This window comes from Channa argus, chromosome 7 (assembly GCF_033026475.1).
Source record: "Channa argus isolate prfri chromosome 7, Channa argus male v1.0, whole genome shotgun sequence".
Lineage (NCBI taxonomy): Eukaryota > Metazoa > Chordata > Actinopteri > Anabantiformes > Channidae > Channa > Channa argus.
Window position 1 is genome coordinate 7,361,916 of NC_090203.1, and position 25,262 is coordinate 7,387,177.

Sequence of the window (25,262 nt, forward strand, 5' to 3'; positions counted from 1 at the left end):
TGCATTTGTGAATTGTACCATGGAGGTCGGCTCCTCTGATTCACTGCCTTCTTTTTTAGAGGGGCAACTGTATCTAGTATCCTACGCAGTGAGGCGGCGGAATCGTCAACTAAATCAATTTGCACAGGAGTATGATGGCTACTCACCACAGTATTGACACATGGTGGTGAAAAAGATGAAGAAATAATTTCTTTAAATGTATTCACAGCATTTTCAGATAAACATCTGCTGTAGTGGAATTTTTTCCTAACTGCTGTATAGTCGGTTATTGTAAATTCAAATGTTATTAGAAAATGGTCAGACAGAAGAGAATTATGAGGAAATACTATTAAATTATCAGTTTCAATGCCATATGTAAGTACAAGGTCCAAGGTGTGACTAAAACAATGAGTGGGTTTATTTACATTTTGGGAAAAACCAATTGAATCTAATAATGAATTAAACGCAGTGCTCAGGCAGTTACTGTCAGCATCTACATGAATGTTAAAGTCACCCACTATAATGACTTTATCTGTACTAAGCACTAAATCAGATATAAAATCAGAAAATTCAACCAAAAACTCTGATTACTCTATTATAGTGTTATATATTACGTGATAGAAAACCCTAGACTGTACTCTGATACTGACTCCCTCAGGCACCAGAAACATAGACATTGGTGTGGACAATGATGGCTTCATATTTTTGGGGTACGAGGCTGACAAGATGAACGACGAGAGCGAGTTCCTGTGGAGCAAAGACTACACAGAGCCCATTGATGCCAGCAGGGCCCGAGCAGAAATCCAAAAGGAAAGGTGGGTTTGTGTATACGTGACATAGAGTGGACCGTGTCTATGAACAAGAAGACTTCGGTCAAGTTGTGAAAAAATGTTTTATTTAAGTCTAGAAGAATTAAACCTCTGACACTCAGGGAAACAAAATACTTATGTTGCACTTTTAAAGAACAGGATTTCGATGTGGCTTGAACTAATTGACTTTGCTGTCATAGTAGAAGTATTTCTCCATAGGATTCCCACCGAATCCCAGGCTTTTTGGATTGACACACTTCAGAGTTTGAGGGAAGCCTATCTACCAGCTCTTACATTCACTCTGTTTTTCCCATTTATAGCATATAAAACATAAATTCATTTCACTGGCTGGGGAGGGGGCAGCAGTTGATGCAGCACTATGAGGTGCTCATGCAAAACAAGAGTCTGAAGATGCTCTCTAAATGCATTTGTGTGTTTTTTTTTTTTAACTTGTCCATCAGATCAGTGCTGACTTTCACCGACCCCTCTGAGGAGGATCTGGGGCTCTACACGGTGGAGGTGAGCGACAACCCCAACCTGTCATCCAGCTACGACTTCACAGCTGAAGGTAAAATGAATGTGTGAAGGCAGTACACTAAAATAGTGTATGAGGTGTGTCTTAGCAAAACGTCTTCTCCAATTTACATCTTCACCAGTGCCAGAATGAAAAAAGCCTCTCCACTGTTGGTGGAGAAGCTGATGGTGGCAGAAATGTGCAGAGCCTTTAATTTTAAGGGCTATCAAGCTTTTCTCTCAAGCAAATAATTACGCCTCTCGCAACCATTTCCACAAGGTCACTTGTCCAACAAAACATATGTTCTCAATCAGCTTTCCAGCTTAGTGGCTTTCAAAATAGAGCCATGCATGCAAGCCATTGTTCTAGTGACTGGTACTCTGACAGTATGTCACTATTACAAAATGTGAGTCAGATCAAAGTTTAATTAACCTTCAGCTGCTGTACTTTTTTGCAGACCTTGAAAGACTCAAAGAACTCAGCTGGCAAGTCAGAAACCCACGTATGTACCAAAATATAACTTATTTTTATCAACATTACTTGTCAAAATTAGTCTCGGTGTATTAATTGTGATTTGAAAATATATTTTGTTACACTTTGTACGAGTACAGCCAGTTGTTTCTTTGGTGATTTAATGGTTAGTTAAACTGTAATTCTCTGTGCTTAATTTACCTTTAAAAGTGATAGGTCTGAAGACGGGCTGGCAGGTGGAGGTTTCTGAGCTAGGTGACGTACGCCTTTGGCTCCAGACAGAGAATCTGAGTGATGATGCAGAGCTTCGTCTCATCTTCAATGACCAAGAAATCACCAGCACTCCGGTGAGAAATCCCTTTGCAGATTAGAAAGTATGAGCATGCAACAAACCCTTTCCGTGTTTTCATTTCTACTGTTGCAAAAAAATTTTCATATGTATTTTGAATGAAAGGATACATCAACATTAACAAGTTTAGTTGTTTTCAAAAGCATTGATGTTTTACTTATTGGTACCCCAGTTGTATGAAAACCTGCCTTTTTTTTTTTAATTGCCAGCCTAGTGAGGAAAATCCCAAGGACCATTTCTGACTCTTTGATCCACAGTTTCATTATTTTTCTCAGGCACTTGGAAACCAACCTGTAGTCTAGAGCAGAAACGATTACTTGATTGACAAGTTTGATAACTTCTTAATCATGAGCCAAAATGTCAAAGAAATTTGACATTTTGAAAATGTGGCGAATGTTTGTTTGTTCCAGGAGACATTTTACTTCTGAACCTAATTGGCCTATTTTGGGCAGTCTGCTGATTTGTTTGAATGAGTTGAGAAGAACATCTGTACAACAGCATAGGGGCATAATCAGAATGACATTGCACTAAATACCATCTAAAATGGTGGAGACGTTTTTTAGAGCTTTGAGAGGCAAATATTAATATTCTAAATGCTGAAATTTTAGAAAAACATATATAAGAAAAAATATCTTTAACATACATTTCTTTATCAGTTGAATCATTTCAGATTTATTTTGGCACTCCTTTCAGGTCCTGGCTTTCAGGTTGGAAACCCTTGTTTAGATGGTACAAGAAGTAAGATTTCTCACATGCCTCCTATATAACTGGTTGTAATATAGAAGTGTCCCTTTCAGAAATAAAAATAATTTTACATTTTTACAAGTTGATTTTTCTACTTTGTGTCAAACCTAATTTTCAGAAGTAGCAAAATAGGGAAATGGCAGATGCCATTAAACTCTACAGGGCTTGTATAATTCTAGTGTGTGGCCTCATGCATCTGTGTTTATGATAAGTCACTATTAATCACAAACAACAATTAGCATTTTAATAAACATCCAGAAAGGCAGGAAATTGAGACTCCCAGCAAAGATGAAGAGCAGGTGTGCAAAGCTGCAGAAAAGTGTGAGGGCTGAGCAAAACCTGTGAGACAGGAGGATCAACTGAGCTCAAGGTGGAAGGAGCACACACCTGGTAAATGTGTCAGATCTGATGAGAAGCCAGAGAAAGGCAAAGGTGGATAAATCGATGTTTGGGCAATTGTAAATTGCCATGAATGTATGCAGGATATGTGAAATATATTGAGACACATTAATAACCTGTGTAGTTGAAGTTTCTGATGATTACGAATGGATAGTTTAAAAGCATTAATTGAGTAGGTGCACAACAATATAGAAAAACTGTGTGTGAGATATAACTTTTTTAACATGTAGTATCCAAATTGCAAGGGTTCAGTGCTGACACTTGACAGACATCTACTACTAAATGTTTCTTGGGCAAAGCTCTCCCAGCGCTTGCAATTAGCATTGAGATGGGGCTTTCTCAGTCTGGTATCAGGAGAAAGAGGTGACCATGGAAGTGTAAAAAATAGTAATGAGGTTAACGAAAACAAAATAATATACTAGAGAGGTCCAATATCATAGGAAATTACTGAGCAAATCTAGTCAGTGTCAAATTGAAATGGAAGGCTGAAGAGCACAAATAGTGAAGGAAAAGCAATTTTACTTCTGCACAGGCAAGTCAAGGATTTTCTAGCATGTAAGAGTACATGTTTCCTTGTCAACAATCAAATCAATCATGAGCATAACCTCAGCACAAGTAGCAAACTCCTGGTTTCCAAACAGAAAGGTTAGGTTGTAGCTCACTGAAACATAAAAAAAGAAAGTGGCACAGTTTGGCAAAGTTGTATGGACCGATTGAAACAAAAATCCGAATGATGGAATGAGAAAAGCTTAGAAAAAAATAGAAACAGTTCACGACCCCAAGCACCACCCCATCTATCAAACATTGTGCCAGCTGCAGTATGCCTTGGGCATGTATGACTGCCAGTTGATGATTTCACTGTAGAAAAAAGAGTGCTGAATTATACAGGAGCATTGTTTGTGCTCAGCTTTAGCCAAATGAAAGCACCCTGGACTGGATTTGTCGTTCAGCTGAACAATAATTGTTACACACAGCCAAAAGTGGAATTTCCTTGACTGGCTGAGTCAATCACCTGATCTCAGTCAGAATGAGTTGTGTCTACTTGCTTAGGGTCAAACCAAAGTCAAAGAGAACTGACAACAAGCGCAGCTAACTGTTGTGAAGAGCTGGGAGAGAATCACCATGGAAGAGAAAACCATCAGGTGATGTGTATAATTTCAGTCAAACTGCAAAGTATCTTCTACTTTATGACTATATCTCCTACACAGTTATGCCTTTATGAATGTGAGTCTATACATTTATAGCTGAGACTTCAACGCAGTAACTATTATTATATTTCAAAGTGATTGTGCTAAACACTGAGCCTTAACTATAAAAACAATTGTGTAGCTGTCTAAATACTTATGTCCTGGTCTGTGACTTTTCTTCTAGTACACTCCATGTGGCAAAAAGTTATGATGTAATTTGTATACCTGCACTATGAAACCGCTTAGGAAAAGCATTTGCAAAATAAAACCAAAAGGTATTTCCATAAATATTCTCACTCTGTTATTGCCAAAATAATGTGACGCGAATGAAAGCGTGGAAAATGGAGACACGGTGGTGATTCCACCTGCCATTTTGGGTAAACGCAAATTCAACTCATACGATCTAAAATAAACATAATCATTGAGAAACATAAACTGAATGTGAACAAACCTACTCGGTGCTGGTATTTGTTGACACCGAGCTAAAAGTAATCAGCATTGCCGTCAAGGTTATTGGACCATTCACCGATGTGTCCACAGAGAGAAAAACAAATACAACACAGTTTATTTATTTTGGCTTCACAACTCTGAGGGCTGTGTCTGTGTGTTCGTGTGAGGTGGGGCGACTGCTTTATATTCAGCAGCTCCCATTCATCGCTTGTATTTCATTTTCATTTTTTCCATTATTTCCCAATATCAGAGTTCCATCTGAACAGTACTGATTACACATTATTTCTAAATGATCACAGCTGAGGTTTGCAAATTCAAAAGCCATTTAGCTGATTAGGGCCCTTAGGCTTGCCATACATCACAAATCACATCCGCTACCGAGGGCTATCAACATGCAAGGCGTACACTTATCTTGATGAACATAAAAGCCATGAAAATGAGCTCAAAGTCTTTTTCCTCTGCATCTCTGTTTGTTTGTATGTGTGTTTGTGTGTGTGTTAGAATAAGGAATATTTCAGCTAAACTATACTTGTCATTTCACTTGTCATGCACTGATTATATTCCTTCTATATAACTAACAGTCTTTACAGTATTTTTCAAACGTTGCTTCTACCTGCCATCTGGACTCATCTGTCCACGTACAAGCTGATGTGTGCTGTACTTGTATGTGTGACAATGCTTGTTTGCTCTTCTGCAGCACCGTAAGATCAACTTCGACAAGGCCAAAGGTCTGGTGGAGATCCTGTTTGATCGCCTCGCTCAGGAGGACGAGGGCTCGTACACAGCTCAGCTGAGGGACGGCCGTGCCAAGAACCAGTTCACTTTGGTCTTTGTGGATCAGAGTGAGTCTTGTGTGTTCTTCTTCCATGTCTTAATGTACGACAAGCACACAACTAGAGGAAAAAAGAGATCATTGTACAACAAACCCCATTTCCAGAAAAAAAATACATTTTGTACAGCATCTCAACTTTTCTGAAAACAAGGTTTGTAAATATGTCATTTTTAGTTCTTCTTCTTTAGTTGTTAATGTGAAAGCTCTATGTTAGACAAAGGTTGTTTGGCTCTACCTCTCATTGAGGTCATGTTTTGTCCGGGAATTTGAGAATTTTAGCAATTATTCTGCAATCTAAAGGAACATACTGTACTTAAGAGTAAATGTATTCAAATGTGATTATTTCAGGCCAATAATTAAATAATTCATCATTTTCCCCACCAGTTTCTAGGAGAGTGGCTTTTAACATTTATAGCAGCAGCATATTCATGTTCATAAAAGTTAATTTACTAAAAAAAATATTTAATAAAATATTTAAAAACAAAACATTAGCAAATACAACAGAACTGGCATCAATATAAATAAAACATCCCAATTACAAGACTCACACTGGCACATTTTAAATTAAATTGCATTTTAATTAAATTATATTTTCACTTCTGTAATGTGATGCATTTCCTTTTGAAACGGTGTGTTCGCAGGGGGCATGCAGCATATAAGGCTTCTTATTTTTATTTTTTTTAAACAAATGGAAAAGTTAGTGTTTATCAATGTGTCAGTTAAGTGTTTGGACAGCACTTTTTATAAAATGATTAAAGTGAAGGTTGCTTTTATTCTTTCCCAACAGAGAAAATTGCCTTGGATTGAAGATGTACCTGCATAGGAAATGCTGTAAAATGCACTTAATGTATAAAAGAAAATACACACTTGCATACACAATTTACAAGCATAAAAACACTTCTTACTCACATGCCTACAACCAAAAACACAGTAGTAAGAACCACCCCGCATCAAAAAAATCTATAATAAAAAACGTTCAAATTAGATTTGGAAAAACTGCTTTATGATTTGAAGTGCCCCACTTTGTCTTACTGAAATATTTTCTGAGCTGTCATGACAGTAGTGTCTCTTCAAGAATGTTTGGCTATGTTGAAATCCAAGCCGGTGCAAATGTCCAGGGTGATCTGTGTGTGTTACTAACACATGCATAGATTCTAAAGTATAAATCCATGGGAAATTAGTTATAAGAAGAACCTACATTAAGTCTGTTTGATTGCAAATGTTCAAAGACGGGATGGGATGGTATCACTGTGTAGAGCTACTACTGCAGCATTAGGCCACATTAATGATAGTGTTTATCTGTAAAAAACAGTTAAACTGAAAGGAAATTAATGTCTGCACTTTATAGCACCATCATTTCTGGATGCCCAAGATCTGTTCTGCTTAACTACTTCATTCTTTTTGCAGCAATTAGATGATCTGATTAGCACCACAATAACTTTAGTTGTGCATAAAATCCAGGTCAATTCATCAGCTTTTAAACCTCATTTCAAAGCCTACTTTATGCTGAGAGCCTATGCTAATTTAAACTGAGGGTTTCTGTTGTAGGTCATATTAATTTACCTGTTTTATTCCAGCCCATGTGTTGTGTCACCTAGAAGGTCCCCATTTAATTAGATTTGAAATTTGAACATTTTCATTAACATTGTGTAAAGCATTTTGTGTCCTGGGTATTAAAACATTTCTTGAAATACAAATTATATTTTAATATTATTATAATAATATTACAAAGACTATGAGAGCAGAGTTCTTCGCATATAAACGAAACATTATTCATTTAGAATTATTTTGGGAATAAGAATCCTTTTGAGAAAACAGGTTAAAATCAGTTTGTGCTTCTACTCTAAAGCATTGAACTGGGATCTGTTTTCCAATCAGTCCATCCACTCAGTCCATGTTTATGTCTCTGTCAGAGTTCCATCAGATGCTGGCGTTGGCTGATGCAAAGAGACGGGATCATCAGAGAAAATCCGGTGAGAAGTCTTCAAATATCAGAAACACACAGCAAATACAGTACACTGGCCCTAACGTGACTTTACTGAGGTTAAATCCAAATCACACTCATTACAGTAAAGGAGCTCTGAGTGTTTAACCTATTCCTGAAACAATACCTTACTTCAGTTTAGTATAAATGATAGTAAGTGAGCAATCCTGAGAAATAAAAACATTTTACCTACTTCAAGGTGAAGGTTACCTTGAAGAGTTGCAAAAGCCTTTTTGATGAGCTTTGTAATGAAACAGCTGTTTGGTTTAATCCAGGTCTTTCAAACTCGGGAGTCATTTACATTTAAGTCATTTTGCAGATGTCTTATCTAAAGTGGTGGTAAAGACTTACAAGTGAGGTACAAAGCAGAACATCTAAGTCAGGGACACGACATTGAAAGAAAAGTGGTATAAGAAGAAATGTTTCAGTTGAGTACATAGGAATTTGTGAAGGAGCCCTGTCTTTAACAGTTTTCTTTAGTATTGGCAGAGAGGTTGCTGACTGTGCAGTGAGAAGAAGATTGTTCCGCTATTGTCAGACCACTGAGCAGAAGAGCTTTGCTTGGGGTCGTTCACAGTGACGTTCAGGGACCCCCATGTGCCATTTATTGGCACATGGGGTGGTGATTCCTTTCCGTTCAGGTAGGAATGTGCTGTTGAGTTGACCAATCTCTAAGCGAGTTACCGAGCTGTGAACCTGATGCGGGAGGACACTGGAAGCCAGTGCAGAGATCTGAACAATTGTGTATCATGTGTACTTTTAGGTTGCTCTGGAGAGGTTTGACTGTGGATGTTGGTAATCCTGTTAGTAGGGCAGTGCAGTAATCGAGTTGGGTAACATTTTCAGAAAGGTAGGGTCTGGTCTTTCTGATGCTGTAAATAGCAAAGCTGCATGCCTGCAAAATGAAAGAGATGTGATCAGTTATATAGAGAAAGAGAAAACTTCCTGTCACATTCCCTGGTTTCATCAGTTGTGCTCTCAAATGGCAAAAGGAGAAGCAATACCACTCTTTCGTGTCTAATGGCCAAGGTCCTAGTGCCCACTTGTGTGAATACTATGTCGCACGTGTATCTCACAAGTTCACAAAACACACTTGGTCTAGTAAAGTGCAAAGTAGTTACTTAAACCAGGCAGGGCACAGTGTTTACTACTTCTGTGCAGCCACATTGGCATTTGTCACTGTTAGTGCTCAGCATTATTACACAGCTATAACCCCTGCAGTTGCCATAAATTGAGATAGTATTGTGCATTAGTGCTTTTTCGGTTTCTCTGAATAAATTATTGTGTATTAGACTTCTATGGTTCAGCACAGATGGGTAACCAATTGTTCTGTTTTCCAAGGACCCTATTTCCAGGAATTCTTGTCATGGAGTGTAAATGAGGAGTGCGAACTGGTTATGAAGTGCAAGGTACTTTTATATTTACCTAAATAAGTGTAATATATTTTTGTATTGTATAATGTTTATATTATTCTCGCTATAATTTCTGTTACACCTTAGATAATATTAAGCACACTGTTATTGCACTAGTACCCTCACTCTGCACAGTCATCGTTTTATTATATTAATGTGGATGCACATAGTCCTTCCTCATTTAAAAAAATTTTACAATGTCATACACTGTTGTTTCCAATAATGATTTGTAGAGAATCTAAGTAATACAGATAAGACGGTATATGCCACAAAGTCAAAATGACAACTGAAAAATCCTTAAAAACTTAGTCATTTTATAATGTAAAATTATCCTCCTCGGAACAGCCTAAAGGTGACCAAAATCATACCGAAATACTAAAACTGTTCCAAAGCTTAAACAACAATATCACTAGCAATATTACATTATTGCACCGGGATTATAAATTTAATTCTCATTTCATTTTAGAGAAAAGTCTGCTTTATCATAACAGCTGTGGTGTATCTGTGCACATACAGGTGACAAATACCAACAAGGACACGTCCCTGAAGTGGTTTAAAGACGGCATGGAGGTGACACAGATTGTGTACGACCAGTCATTAGGGGTCAGCACACTCACCATCCCACAGGTACACAAAATGATTCTGTCCTGATCTTCTTTCTGGTCACTAGACGTGGGAGTGGTGTTAAGAGCTCAGACAAATGAGATTCAGTATTTACGAATGGCAGCTCATGTAGTGAGATAGAAACAGATTGACAGATGGTTGATGTTTACAGGATTAAGTCTAGACTCTTATTCTGAATTATTTGAGACATTCCGAGGTTCACCTTGGATCAGATTTTAAGCTTAGACTGGGAAAAAAAAAAAGCAAGTTCAAGCGTTTGGGTGTTCTCCAGCAATATCTATATTTCATTTGAAAAGAAATGGATGTTTAATTTAAACATGGTGGATGGTTTTCCCTCAGGTCACAAAAAAAGATGCAGGTTCATACAGAGCAGTGGTGTCGGATAAGAGAGGAGAGGATGTCAGCACCTTAGAGTTACTGGATAATGGTGAGTTTTACCTTGTCACTGGCAAACAAAACAAAGCATAATTCCCATTTGTAACTCTTTGCAGTTTAGTTGCCAAACAATTTCCATCAGTGACAGAAATGCTGCGATAATTTTTTCTGCTCCCTATCTCATTACGCGTGCACAGTATTGAGATACCTCCCTTTTAATCTTGCACTCAGTATTTATTGAGTTCCAACAACAAACTAAAACCATCTCAAAGCTTAATTGTTCTATTTATTTACAGAATATGACGAGGTTCTCCAGCAACTGAGTAAACGGTGTGGTGAGTTACACACAGCTGGAAGCTCTACTTTATAAGGCAACTTTTGTGAAATGTGGCAACGACTTGTTTGTGTGTTGAGATGACAATAATATAACTCAAAGCCACTTTAATTATTTGCTGTGTATGTTGTTTTGAAATTATAATGTGTTTAGGTCCTCAGATTAGAAACGCTGTATTTAAAGTTGCCACGGAAACTGAAATGCGTGGTATTAAATCAGGAGCCCGGCTTTGTTTGTCCCTCCATCTCTGCAGCATTGTCAGCCGGCCCACTGAGCATTCAGAGCACTGCTGCAGGTTTCAGGCTCTACTGCTCACTCAAATACTATGTAAGCTACCTGAAGACCAGCTGGCACTTCAAGTAAGTCCACATGCAGAACTTTCTGATCTATGAGAAAGAAGTAGTCAAAAGCTAACTAAACAGGGACCCCTGGACACTATAGATGTGGTCGGTGGTGGTGAAATACAGGGAAGAAATGATTGATAGAAAACCTTTGTACAGTGTCCCTGGTCACTGGGTCTGAATGACTGACTGAGAGAAATGGAAAGAAATGTAAAAAACAGAGGCCAGTATTCGAGAGATTGCTGTGGGGACCGTGAAAGGAGGTATTTCACAGAGCTGAAGTAGAAGCAACAGGAAGAAGAAGATCAGGTGTATGTAGCCTACGTTAACTGGCAAAGGGAACCAAAAGGTATCGAACCTGAGCATCATAAAAAGTAACCAGCCACACTGACCTGAGTGCTGGACGTGCCCAAAACCCAGCAGAGTTGAAGATAAGAAAAGAGACCCTAAATGATACAAATAATATCCTGTTAGTCTACTCTGACAATAGTTGTAGCAGTAAAGTTCAGCTACTATGCTAAAAGTGACTGTACAGCTGGATCTCTATGCCTGCAAGCAGGTGTTCTTTGTGGCAGCTTAGGGGCACATCTGGACACGGAAACAACTGGTCCCTCCCCCTTATCCACTGTAATTATTTAACAGAGCAGTGCACATCACTCTGTGCAGCCAAATATTGTGATAAGATTCTAAATCAATCCAATCAAAACCATATATCGAACTGAATTTTGTTTTGTTCTGTATGTTATGTGTGGGGTTTATAACATTTTTTAGAAAAACAACCATACGCTCTTGGGTTTTGGTTTCACGTTGAGGAGCTCACAAAAGCTGATAATATATTGTACATGAGATATGAAATACGATGTTTTTTTTAAAAAAGAGTAAAGCTCTTTTAGAGTAAATTTGGGAAACCTTAAGAGAAATCAACATTTCTATCACAGGAGGTCAAACAATAACTGAGAGAGAGGAGAAAGTGAAAGCTCTGGACTAATTGTTTTATTATTGCATTATTTTGCAGGTGGTCTGTCCTCTACAATTCTCCAACATGCACATACCATAAAAACATTAGCCCTTACATATTTGCAAACATCTTAAACAACTATTGTATGTACTCTGAAATACTACTAAACCCACTAAAACACATTATAACGTGTATGTCATGTACCAGGATGAAACAGGTTTCTTAAGATAGACTCATAGCATCACCTGCTGGACCATTCAAGGTATTACAGAAGAAAGAACGTAAGAAGTGCACTGGGCAGCTTAACTTTATTGCCCAGTGGACCATCTCTAGGTCTAAGGCCTTTACTTTGGTCGAAGAAAAAAAAACACAGGGGGAGTCATGTTATTGTAAAGAATGTGGCACATACCAATAGGATACGCATAAGAGTGGGATTAGAGTGTGAAAATCTTTGACTGCCCAATAAATAAACAGTATATCTTTGCTCATTCATCTGTAGGGAGAAGAGGATTGACCAGGATGCCAAGACAAAGTCTGACAGCAGTATGCAGAAAGTCTGGATTGATATCTTTAACCCAACAGAAAATGACAAAGGCAAATACTCCCTGGAGATGTTTGACGGCAAAGAAACCCACAAACGGTATCTTGATCTGTCTGGACAAGGTGAGTGGATATAATATTGTGGTTCCACCTCTTTAGAACTGGTCAGACTTTTTTTGTTGATGATTAATTGTAATTTTTAACAGCTTTTGCTGACGCCTTGCTGGAATACCAGAGATTGAAGTAAGCGCGGGCATGAAGTGCATGATTGCTGTGCAGGGTTGCTGTGACACAACAGAAATCAATAATGATGTCAGAGCTAACAGGCTATTTTTAAATAGACACGTTAACCTAAACAGTGTTTTATTAACTTGACCCTTTGTTTTCACCCACCAGGCAATCAGCCATTGCTGAGAAAAGTAGGTTACGGTTAATTCTGAGATATTTCTGTCCACAACAGATATAAAAACTACCCTACAGTAGGTGTCAGCAGGGTTATTGTTGCTTGTTTTGTTTCAGATCGGGCCAGAGTGATAAAAGGGCTTCCTGATGTGGTGGCCATCATGGAGGGAAAGGTATGACACTGTCAAGCTTTTAGGACGCTGCTTTTACTTAGAGTCACACTGATTCACACCCACGATATGTTTCTCATATTCAAGTCGTCCCAGTTTCACTTTTGCGGTATTAACCTTTTTCTTCTCCCTTTTTTTCCGCTGATATTCATCCTGTCCTCAGTCTCTGTGTCTGACATGCTTCATCGATGGTGAACCAGCTCCAGAGATCTCCTGGCTTCGCAATGACAGGGAGATTGTCAACCAGGCCCAATTTACCATCACCAAGGAGCCCAAGTGCAGCACCATCACTATTCACAATGTCAAACTGGAAGATTCTGGAAAGTACAGCATCTTTGTGTGTAACCAGTTTGGCTCTGAGACAGTTGATGTGACTGTAAGCGTTTACAAGTGTGGGGAGAAGCCTCCAGAAAATGCTGTGGAGATGGGCTAAGCTTTCAAGCTGAGTTGGAAACAAAATTTACCTTCAGATTGAAAATTTGTTATAGATAGATGTGAGTAGCTTGGAATGGATATGATGGAACTGCAGGCTACTGTGCATGTGAATACTAGACAATATACGCTATAAAAATATCCAGACTTTTGCTGTAACAAAGAAAAGGTTGTCAAACGTATTATTTATGGCTATTTGACAGAAAAAAAACCTTTAGTAAGTTAGCCTTTGAAAAGGAGAAAGATCACAATGTCCCAAGTTAAAAATCTTAAGCAGTAAAATTCCTCATTGCAAAATGTAAAACTGCATTTGTTGCTATACTCTTCCTTTTTTTAGATATTTACTGATATTTAAATGCTTATATTACATATCTACAATTAATAAGTGGATTCTAAAAAACTTTAGCTATAGAAATTAGGCTGAGATACCACTTTATAACATGACAGAGCCAGTTTGCCGGTTTTGACTCTTACTCCACCTGTGCTACAATATTTTTCCATTCTCAGTGTTGTTCAGCAAATGTGACAGTCTCACAAAGCAGCTGTCAGAACACAAACTTCAAAAACCTTTTAAACTTTTAAACTGAGCTTTTGGTGCGACCCCAATTCCAGAAAAGTTGGGAAGATGTGTAAAATTTAAATACAAACAGAATGCAGTGATTTTCAAATCTCATCCACCCATGTTGTATTCACCATAGAAAATAACATATCAGATGTTGAAACTGATAAACTGGAAAATTTCATGGAAAATATTAGCTCATTTTGAATTTGATGGCAACAACACATCTCAAAAAAAGTTGGAACACAGTAATGTCTACCATTGTGTAGCTTCCCCTCTTCTTATAACAAATGTAATTGTCTTGGAAGTGAGGAGCCCAGATGCTGGTGTTTTAGGAGAGGAATGTTGTCCCATTCTTGTCTGATGCAGGATTCTAGCTGCTCAAACGTCCTGGGCTTTTGTTGTTGCATTTTTTTAGTTTTATGATGTGAAAGATCTTCAGGCAGGCCAGTTCAGCACCCGGACTCTTCTCCATGCTGTTGTGATGGATGCAGTATGTGGTTTAGCATCCTCTTGCTCAAATATGCAAGGCCTTCCCTGAAAGAAACGGCACACGGATGGGAACATATGTTGTTCTAAAACCTCTATGTCCTTTTCAGCATTGATTGAGGCTTTCCAGATGTGTAAGCTGCCCATGCCAGAGGCACTAATGCACCCCCATGCTAACAGAGAGGCTTTTAAGCTGTCTGCTGATAACAAGCTGGATGGTCCCTCTCCTCCTTAGTCCACAGGACACGATGTCCATTAATTCCAAAAATAATTTCAAATTTTGATTCATCTGACCACAGAACAGTTTTCCATTTTGCCTCAGACCATTTTAAATGAGCTTTGGCCCAGAGAAGACGGCATATGGCTTCTTCTTCATGATACAGATTTAACTGACATTTGTGGATGCACAGTGTTTTCTGGAAGTGTTCCTGAGCCCATGCTGTGAAGTCCAATAGAGAATCATGCCTGTTTTTAATGCATTGCCGCCTGAGGGCCCAAATATCATGCGCATCCATTTTTGACCTACGGCCTTGTCCCTTACACAGAGATTCCTCCTGGTTTTCTGAATCTTTTGTTGATATTATATACTGTAGATGGTGGAATCTCCAAAGTCTTTGTAAGTTTACATTGAGGAACATTTTTCTGAAATGTTTCCCATGAAATGTTACAATTTCTCAGTTTCAACATCTGATGTTTTTTATGTTCTATTGTAAATAAAATATGGGTTGATGAGGTTTGCAAATCATTAAATTCTGTTTTTATTTACTTTTTCACATTGGGGTTGTAAATGAGATATTTCAGTTGTTAAAAATAAATAAAGCTGTTTTCCCACAGTTGTTTGAACTTAAATACAGTGTACTGAACTATTCTCAAATCAAATTTCATTAACTCGTAAAAAGTTCTTATTAGTTAAGTATTACCGAAAAACTGGACCTCAGATTTTAGTGTGTGTGTGTGTTTGTGTGTGCATGCGTGTGAGATTGTGCAAGCACAGATTATGACATGCACTCAAAAAGCAAACAGTCCGTAGTGTCATTAACCCTGTTACTGAGCCTCGCTCAGCCTCGCTCATCTAGAATCACATTTGAAAGTTCATCAGCACAAAAAGGAAAAGCTGCAAATATTCTCAAGTTTGGTAAAGATCTCGTGTTCAATGAATGAGTTCTTACATAAAATGTGTATTTCATAAATCAGTTTTGCAAATATTCAATGCATTTTGATCCTGCAGGTTACAATTTTCCAACTCCACTATGTTTCTTGCAACTTATAATAAAGACTATCATCATCCCTCGTGTCTGTTTTCTTTGCTACCGGCTTTTTATGTCTGTCACAAATATAATGTCACAAATATAATGATAATGCAGAAGGGCTCCATTATCATTATGTAAGAAGCAGTTTTTCTGCAGGCAGTGCCTTTAATTTAAATATCTGCACGTCTTTCCTGTGAGTGGAGCCTGTAAAAAAAAAAATCAACTGATACATTTATCTTCCCCTGTAGCTACGGTTTGACTAAACCGAACTAAGTGAACTCCAGGTTGTTCAAACAGCAGTGATTACTTCAGAGGAGGTTTGTTACTCATTGGACACTGCATGAAACCCCATTGCCTTTGAGTATAAGAAGGTGTGGGAGCAATAGTGAGCTCTTCACATTGTGTTGAGCTTCACACACCTTTCTTCAGGCCACATCTGTGAAGGAGAATCCCGACCTAAAAAGCATGGACTACAATGGAACATGGCAGGTGTACTCTCAGGAGAACTACGAGGAGTTCCTCAGGGCCATGGGTAAGAAAATTTCACAAGAGGATGTGGGATGATGATATGAAAAAGAAGTATTACATGTGGCAGCCGAAAACAAAATAGCATTTTTGTATCAGTTGAGATCATTTAATGTTTAGTTACATGATTTTGCAGAGAAGAAAGTCATCAGTTCTTACTCGAAAGATGTGCCATGCATGACTTGTATTTTGCTTGACAGAACTCCCAGAAGATGTCATCAAGATAGCCAAGGACATCAAGCCAGTAACTGAGATTAAGCAGAATGGCAATGACTTTGTTGTTACCTCCAAGACCCCTGGAAAGTCCATGACCAACTCCTTTACCATTGGCAAGGAGGCTGATATCACCACCATGGATGGCAAGAAGCTCAAGGTTTTCTCACCTTTCTTTCAAAATAACACAGAACAACAACTTCTTCTCTTCTGTTTTTTTATTTTATTTTATTTTGGAAGAAATGCAGAAGCTGCAAAACAGCTACCTTACTGCCATATCAATGTTTCAATATATTCTTTTCACATGTAAATGTAAAGCAGAGGCCATTTGTCAGGAAATGTTGTCGTAGTAACAAGCCTGCAAGTGCACAGAGTCTCAAAAACTCTGTCTGTAATATGTGTTGTATCCTCCTCTGACCCCCAGTGCACAGTCAACCTGGACGGTGGCAAGCTGGTATGCATAACTGGCAAGATCTCTCACACACAAGAGCTCAAGGGAGGAGAACTAGTTGAGGTACAGTATATATATTTACAGAGCTCAGTGTTATACATTATTAGAATTTTATTACAGATGGGTTATTATAAGTGTTTATAGTAATAAAGGGTGCAAACTTATATAGCAAACTTGAAAAGGAAATTGGAAATTAAAATATGTAATAAAAAGTGTCTCTAATTTTGACCATAGTATGTACTTGAATAAATGTACATGGTTCCAACACTGCTGGTCACAAATCCCACACATTTCCTTTTCCGCTGTCCTGTTTCAGACTTTGACCACAGGCTCAACCACTCTCATCAGAAAGAGCAAAAAGCTATAAACCTGTCAGCAGTGAAGAAACCAATGTCTATTTAAATAAAAGTGTTGCTTAAGAAGTGTGGTGTCTTTCTGTGCAAAAACACATGCATGGTCTTCACGAGTGCATTATTGAATGCACACAAGCATGATATTGAAATATTGATTAAAAACATTTAAGGAGACCCTTGATAAGGTTGCAGGGTTAGTTGTACTGAGACCCCTGCAGGTGGTGACAGTGTGCATCTGCAGGTCTTGGAAAGCCACAAAAAAAAAAAAACACCTTTCCCAAACCACCTTCCCAAAATAGGGTATGAGAAAGTTTACGAAACGTCTTATATATCAAGTAACAAGAAAAAAATCTCTTACCCCATGTTTGCAGTTTACATATATGTGATATAGTTCAAAAACAAAACAAACCAGTTATATCCACATGGTGAGAACATTTTAAATTTCTGCAGAAACCCTATCTATGAAAACATGTGCCACAAATCTGGACCTGATGGGTAAATTCAAGTTATCAACAGCAACAGAAGTAGTGTCAATTTAAATACAATTCATCATAGGTCCATCTCACATAAATCTATTCCTTAGGCTGTATTACATTACACCGATGGGAAGTACTTAAGATTATCTGCTATAGATATCGGAACAGCCAGGGTCTAATAAAAGAAATGCTTTATTATTTATTTTCCGACTAATATGACCGTGAAAATGTTTGAATTACATTCTGCGGAGTAGTAGTAGGTAGTTTATAGATGTGACTTGATGAACACTGCAGCGGCCCTTTTACGGAGCATGCGCAGTGCGGCGAGTTCACTTGGCCCACGTAGCGAGTGTTAGCTATTAAAAGACATCGGGGGTTGTTGGGGAAAAGAGTTGTTTTTAAATAAACTCTCGCTTACATAATTATAGCAGCGGGGGGAGGGGGCGTTGAAAATGGCGAGGTACCTCAGGCCTCCTAACACATCTCTCTTCGTTAGAAACATCGCCGAGGAATCCAGGTATCTTGTCATTTTTAACCGTGGTGTGCATGTCAAGCTAACGCTAGTTAGTTAGTTAGCAAATCATAACCCAAATGGTTAACCACGACGGATCCTCTACCACAGGCTTGGCAGTTCAATTTAATTACCCCAGACAACTCTTGAAAACTATTATTAAAAGCTAACGCTCACCACAAACCCCCAAAAGCTAGTTTTATATTCTGCACATAAAATAATGTAGTAACTTAGCAGCTGTATGTACATTTAAAAAGAGATAGTGCGTCTACTTTCCCGTGTGCGTTTAAGCCTGAAACTGAACCTCTGTCCAAACTTGTACCAATTCAAACTTACACAGGTGCCATTTTTCGGTAGGAGTTTTCATTACAAAGCACTGCTATTTTACTGAATGTGCATCTTACAGTAAACTACAAAACCCATGAGCAACAAAAGGCAACATTAGTACTGCTGTAATCCTACTATAAGAAAATTAGAAATGAACTGCTGTCTGTATAGCATGGAGTACTAATAGAGGGAGGGAATGGAGGGGGCTTCCCCTTTTCCTTGCATCAATATGGGCATAACTATATAAAAATAATACACGTGCTCTTAACAGCAACAGCTGTAAATGTTTAATGCTTTTGTGGACAGGGGTCAACATAGTGCTGTGATGCACTGTATGTTTTGACATGTCAGTAATGGCCAGCGTTCAGTTTGTTCCACGCTGACCCCTCTCCACCAAAACACTAAAACCACCAGGTGTCTTCTAGTGCACTTCGTTGGATTGACATCAGGCTCAAACCTTCTGTTCTCCTTCTCCTCTCATCTGTTCTGTCTGTAATACATTACATCACTAACCAATTATTTATGCAGTGTGATTATGCGTTGAATTGCATGTTTGCATGTAAACTGAAACCAAGTGACATCACAAAATACAGAATTCTCTAAATTACCTTTTAAAGGTTTATAGTGATTCTAAAAACTACACACCCCTCGTAAAATGACACGTTTTTAAATTTGTTAAAAGAATCCATCCAGGATAATTCACTTTTATGTGACTGAACTGAAAACTGCACTCAAATTGCTTAGTGAGATAAAAAATAAATAAATAAACGAAACAATGTGGCTGCATAAATGTACATATTTTCTGGCAATTGGGATATGGCTGTGTTCAAAAACACTCTAAATTGTAGTCAGTAGAGTACACATGTGCCATCATTAAAGATGAATTTAAGATTAAGCCTATATATAGTTCAGATGTTGTAGTAGAATTTTGCCGATGTTTTACTCAGGTGCCTCTTACACCAAAGGCCACGGTCTGCAAAGAGCTTTAAAGGGATCCCGCTGTTAAAAGCTATAAGTCAGGAGAAGGCTACAACAAATTTCTAAGGCATGATATAACATGTAACACAGTGAAGATGGCCATCATTGGTTAAAAAAAAAAAAAAAAAAAATGGCACAACAGTGACATTACTAAGAAGTGTACTTCTCTTTAAAATTGATGAAAAAACAAGAAGAAATCTGGTCTGGAAGACAGCCAAGAGGTCTTCAGCCACAAGAGATGTCACAGCTCAGCAGTGCGGTTACAAGCAAAGCAAAGCACGGGCGAGAATGACAGGTCTTTATTTCAAATACTAATGTACTCTGTAATGCGTTATAGTAAGTGGCATTTTAGATAACTTGAAAAGGTCACTTTCGGCTAATCCCAACGGTGATAAGCTGGTACCACTGGAATAGCACACTATTTGGTGTTGACCCCATAGTTGAAAAATCATAGTGTTTCCATGTCAACAATTATCAACAGTATTTCTTCATATTGGAGCGACCACAGAACACAGCCACTACTGTCTCACTTGGATAACTATTTTTCTTCATTGTTCAGGCTTATTTTAAATCAGTGCTTCTTTACTAGGTTTGTGAGTCGGCCACCCCTGCCATTTCTGCCTGTCATGGCTGCTATGGCTGTGTAAATGTGGCAGCCTGGGTTTTCATCTGTAAAGTTACACCGTTTTAAATGAGTAGGCTTCATTTTGAAACCTTAAAATAAGTGGCATCACTGGCATGCAGCTGTATTCAAATGGTAGCCAGCAGAATAAATGTGCTTATTTCATGATACTTTAGGCCAGAGGATTTGCGACGTGAGTTTGGTCGTTATGGGCCTATTGTAGATGTCTACATTCCACTTGACTTCTATACACGGCGGACAAGAGGATTTGCTTACATTCAATATCCTTTTATTTTTAATTTATTTGAAAGCTGTGTTTGACAGATTGTGAAGTTTCAAACAAATAAATGTCAGGGTTAGTGACACCTTACCTGACATTTATTTGGATCAGATTTTTTTCTACATTATTTTATTTGTTATCTGGTATATTGTGGTGAATTGTAAACCTATTCCTAACCAATATTTCCTCTGTTGTTGCCATAGAATGGTAAAGATACAGTTCTGGAGACCCCACACCAAAGAAAAGTTGAAAGGTGGTTGTAGAGTAGATTCAAGCCAAAGACACCCATGCGACAAGCAATAGTGGAACTGGAGAGATAAAGTGAGATACAAAGAGGAGAAAACAGAGCACCGAGGCTTCCGTTTGTCTACGAAAGAGAGGAAAAGCAAAGTGTTTATTGGGCAAAGACAAGCAGGAAACCTCAAGTTCTTCTGCCAAGACAGTAAAGCTCAAGCTGAAGGTCAAAGGTCAAGCGTGTAAAAGGTAACAACCCAATTTCTTTTGCATCCTACAAAATCTAAACACCATCAATATTTGTCTTGTCTTCACAATTTGAAAACATATTTTGGCCTATTGGTTATATTCTCAATTGGAGGTATCACTGAAAATGCTAAATTATAATTTCATAAAATTATACCAAGACAATAAATTATCAAATCAGTTTTTTTCACTTTAAAGTTGTTACCTACCTTCAATAGATTTTCACCACATTGATGCAGTAGCTGTGTGTCTTTTCCATTTGGAGCTTGTCGACCTGTGTTGCAGCCTGTTCTTGGCAATTGTTCTGCATGTATGTAGTCTTTAGTCCCAACGTTCCTCGTTTCAAAATAAAAGGCCTTAACAACGCAGCACATTTGAAGATGTTCGGGACGCAGAAGACGCTCTCCACAACTTGGATCATAAATGGGTTTGTGGACGTCAAATTGAGATACAGTTTGCCCAGGGAGACCGCAAGAGTATGAACAGTTTGCATTTGTATTTAAGCATAACAGCTACAGTGTGAACCAGATTACAGTTTAGATCACATTACAACAATATTTAGGGACTATAGCAGCTTGTAACCTAATCTTCTTGTACATGTCCATCAAGCCCCTAACCAGATGAAGGCCAAGGAGCGGCATTCCCCTCACAGTTTCTCCCGCTATGAAGACGAGCGAGACAGTCGCAGAGGACGGTCACGGAGTCGCAGTTCCAATCGCCGCAGATCCCAGAGCCCTTCGTACGAGCACCATGCTTGGAGAACTGAGTGCCGAAAGTGAGTCGCTGGCAACCATTTATGTACACCTACAGCATGCTAAACAGTTTCCTTTAGTATTGGAATCGTTATGTGTGGTGGGGCTCCATGATGTAGCATTTTAGCATTGTCATTGGGACGTCCACCTGTGCAGTAATCACATCACAGGCGAGGCACATTAAACCCAACACATCATGCTGCAACATTTTGTTGTTTATTTTTGGAATAATCTCACGGGGTTCTCATTTTACATCTACAAGAGAAGGCTGCCTGTAGGTAAGCCAGACTCACACCCTCAGCTACAAATTCCAAACTCATTTTTGGAACATACATGCCCAGTTGAGGATCTTTGCATTCTGTTAACATGGAGTGACTGTAAATGTGTCATCCAAACTCGCCCTTGTTAGGGTCTGCTATTGCTAGCAGACTATAAACACAGCAGGGACTTTTCTTATTCAGGACATATGACATCTTAGGCAAAAAGAGTGACATGTTAAATGAAGCTCGTGAACGTGTAGCAATTTTACACAGTGTTGTTTAAAGTGTAGCGGTGTTTAGAAGAATGCGCCCTCCTGGAATCTGTAGAGAAGACAGTACAAGGTAGGCACACTTCTCTTGTAGATTAGTCCACTAAAATATGAACCATGCACGTTTAAATTTTGTGACACACAGCAAAAACTTACCACGTTCTGCAATGTGACTATTGCAATTGTGCACATCGTAATGATTATGCAAAAATAATATGCAGTCCTAATTTAAACCCATTTCATGATCTACTGAAAACCTGCGTTAACTGTGCTCTTACGTTTCCACATTCTCAGATCAAAAACCACGTAACCATTGTTTATCTTTCATGTATTCCCAAAAATGCACATATGAACCCAGGGGTGCAAATAAAGGAATACTGTAACAAAACAGGTTTTGACTCTTGAGTTATTTATAAAACTAGAAAAAACATGCTGGCCTTCTCAGAGCAAAGACGAGATAAGGACTTACTAAATGTATAGTCAAGAATATTTGAACTGGGAGTGTTATCTGTATAAGCCATACACTGCCACTTACAGTAACCCATTGTTGTTTTATTAGGTGTTGCAGTAACACCTTGAAAAACGGGTTTGTTTTTTTTTTCCTACAGCTCTCGGTCTCACAGTCGACGTAGAAGAAGCAAAAGCCATGAAAATGACAAGTAAGCTCATTAGTTATTTCACAGTAATAAAAGAAAAGTCAAAATTCACATTCCCTTATGACTCATGTTTATCCCACCAGGTACACCAAAGGTTCTCACCATAGAACCCACCATGAACCAGATTCACGTAGTCCCTCTGCATCTCATTCCTCTTCCCCCTCCAGACCCCGAACCAAAAGTAAAAAGAGCCACTCCAGGTCCCACAGTCCAGAAGATGATTTGCATCCAATCTCCAGCCCCCAGAAACGTTCTGAGGGACGATCTCCGTCTCGCTCCTACTCTAGATCAATGTCCCGGTCCCATTCTCGCTCTCGCTCCTGGGCTGAATGCAAGTCTGGAACCCACTGACTGCATTTCTCTCTGACTCTGATTGTTCCAGTTGAGATTTCCACAATAACTACTACAGTGTCGTGTTCTATTTTTGCATCTGTTTATCATTACAATCTTTAGCCAAAGAAAAGAGCAGCAACAGGAACTGACTTTTTTCTCAACTGTAGTGAAAACATTTTGTTTATTCACTAATTTGTAAGTAAATCCCTGCTAACTTTTACCAGGTTTATTTGTTGAAATGTCTTTAATTTTGGTTTCTAAAAGGTGGTGATAAAGTTCAATTTTGCACTTTGAGTTAACAATATTTAGATTGAAACATTGAATGTGCCTGTCTGTTTGGTTTTGTTATATTAACATAACATTTAGCTACAGGTGCCTTTTCAGGGCATTTACTCAGCAGCCAAGCTGCAGACTGTGGTAGCAATTTCTGTAATGACAATGTATAGAACTTAATAGTTGTGCTTTATTTTCTTGTAACTTAAGCTCTTTTCCTTTTTCATGTACTGTTAATGCAGTGTGTTACATGTTCATTAATTCAATTACTCCTAATGGTGTACTTGTGCTTTATCAAATAAGGAATTCTATCCTTTTCTGTAATCTCCTAAACTATACTTATGATTGCGTGAGTTACCCTAATTCACCCTAATTAGTTGTGCAAACCAATGAGCATCAAAGTTCTATTCTTGTGCTAAACAAATCCAATATTACACTTAACACAATGAGCAGACAAACAGGTAGGGGGGAGGGGAAGGGAATTTATTTTTTTTATATATCAAATTCATGAGTTCACAGTGCATTCTGTTACATTTAAATATTTTTTAAACACCAATTAATTTCCAATATAAAAACAGGGCATTTTCTCTTTAGCTTAAGTGACATATTATAAGAGGGATAAATTCACAGCCAATTAAAACTAAATTTAGAATAAGGAGACTGCTATGCACAACTTAATCGAGAAAAAAAAAGTTGACTAAGAATCAATGGGTCTTTTTAACTACATGGACCAAATTCAATTGTCAGCTGGCGGAAGAACAGCTGACAAAGATTGTTCTGAAAACAACTGGAAAACATCTGGCATTGCCACCAAATAAAACAGTTTTGGCATATGGGTTTAACTCAGGCACGGACAGAAATTAAGATTAAAAGCATCATGCTTTCATACTGTTAACATTTAAAACGTTAAACATTTGCAAGTCTCCCAGGATCCAATTAAAATATTTTTTTCAGTTTTACATTTTTGCCTAGCATCTTTAACCCTACACAGCTGAATACAAAACAATAATAATCATGTGCAAGATCTCTGCAAACAGTGCAGGGGTGTTGACAAATGCTATAAGGAGTTTTTGTTTTTTTAAACAAAAATATTCTTCAGTATTGAATTCAAGACATGACCATAGCATGTCTTATACATTCAGTGTTGTTACTAAAAATACTTTTGTCAGGCAGACCTCAAACTTGTCTGCAAATGTACATATGCTACAAGTACTTTATACATTTCATTATTTACACAGCTCTTGAACACACTTAACAAGCTCATAAACCTTGCTTTGTCATTTTTAGGTTGACCATAAAAAGCGGCAATTCTGCAAAAGGACCCTAAACACAGGAGTGAATTAAAAACAGAATCCATAGGGAAATTATCCAGCATCATCCTGGCCTGGAACTTGGGGGGGGGGGGGGGGAATAAAGAAAATGAATGATTGCAGTGCAAGAGGAAGAGTGTATGTTGATTATGGGCTCAAACATTAAGTCCAATTTTGTAAACACAAACACCAGCCTCTTGCCTCAAGTTGAGTCCCCTGGGCTACTTCACTTCAAAAATATTCCTCAGCTCTACCTGAGTGCTTTCACATATGTGCAGCCAACAGGACCATGTCTTCCAAACAAAATCAGACAGACTGATCCTCTTCCGCATGTTGAAGCTGCAGCATTGTCATGAACAGGCAGACTGAGAAGCAGTAACAGTTCTGATAAGAGCGAATAACAGTTAAAAACATGACCCAGGAGACTAATCCCATTCACCTTTTGGGCTGGCAGAGGCAGTGGTAATAGCAACAATAGATGTTCAAAATAAAAATAAAATACAGCATTGCTTTGGTTACACGCAGCACTTCATACTTATTTTTACCACAATGAAAAATGACTTACAAAATAATGCTACGATAGTGTTTC

At 38.3% G+C, this 25,262-nt stretch overlaps 3 protein-coding genes across 7 annotated transcripts in view; all 3 read left to right on the top strand.

Moving 5' to 3' along the window:
• Positions 1-15,641, top strand: part of myom3 (myomesin 3) — a 61,087-nt gene extending 45,446 nt beyond the window's left edge. For 3 of the 4 annotated variants that reach the window (XM_067509856.1, XM_067509857.1, XM_067509858.1), the window contains 16 exons: positions 638-794; positions 1,250-1,356; positions 1,760-1,804; positions 1,984-2,120; positions 5,600-5,744; positions 7,648-7,707; positions 9,060-9,127; positions 9,647-9,757; positions 10,094-10,181; positions 10,426-10,464; positions 10,717-10,822; positions 12,262-12,425; positions 12,509-12,545; positions 12,699-12,721; positions 12,822-12,877; positions 13,038-15,641. In XM_067509856.1, coding sequence (XP_067365957.1) covers positions 638-794; positions 1,250-1,356; positions 1,760-1,804; positions 1,984-2,120; positions 5,600-5,744; positions 7,648-7,707; positions 9,060-9,127; positions 9,647-9,757; positions 10,094-10,181; positions 10,426-10,464; positions 10,717-10,822; positions 12,262-12,425; positions 12,509-12,545; positions 12,699-12,721; positions 12,822-12,877; positions 13,038-13,307 — 1,613 coding nt within the window. In that variant the 3' untranslated portion in view covers positions 13,308-15,641. The remainder of the gene's footprint in view (positions 1-637; positions 795-1,249; positions 1,357-1,759; positions 1,805-1,983; positions 2,121-5,599; positions 5,745-7,647; positions 7,708-9,059; positions 9,128-9,646; positions 9,758-10,093; positions 10,182-10,425; positions 10,465-10,716; positions 10,823-12,261; positions 12,426-12,508; positions 12,546-12,698; positions 12,722-12,821; positions 12,878-13,037) is intronic. The other variant, XM_067509859.1, reaches the window with a different exon arrangement.
• A 295-nt stretch (positions 15,642-15,936) lies between these two features.
• fabp10a (fatty acid binding protein 10a, liver basic) lies at positions 15,937-17,215 on the top strand. The gene is made up of 4 exons (XM_067511897.1): positions 15,937-16,136; positions 16,330-16,502; positions 16,767-16,856; positions 17,110-17,215. Exons 1-4 carry the CDS (start codon positions 16,070-16,072, stop codon positions 17,158-17,160), a joined length of 381 nt encoding a protein of 126 aa, XP_067367998.1. The 5' UTR covers positions 15,937-16,069; the 3' UTR covers positions 17,161-17,215.
• A 722-nt stretch (positions 17,216-17,937) lies between these two features.
• srsf10a (serine and arginine rich splicing factor 10a) lies at positions 17,938-24,769 on the top strand. 2 transcript variants are annotated; one of them, XM_067511009.1, is made up of 6 exons: positions 17,938-18,139; positions 20,237-20,341; positions 21,193-21,296; positions 21,430-21,595; positions 22,710-22,760; positions 22,925-24,769. In XM_067511009.1, the coding sequence occupies exons 1-6, from the start codon at positions 18,075-18,077 to the stop codon at positions 23,106-23,108; spliced, it is 675 nt and encodes a 224-aa protein (XP_067367110.1). In that variant the 5' UTR covers positions 17,938-18,074; the 3' UTR covers positions 23,109-24,769. The 2 variants fall into 2 exon arrangements, with proteins under 2 accessions (XP_067367110.1, XP_067367109.1); XM_067511008.1 differs by having other exon boundaries at positions 17,947-18,139; positions 22,841-24,769.
• Positions 24,770-25,262: the final 493 nt, after the last annotated feature.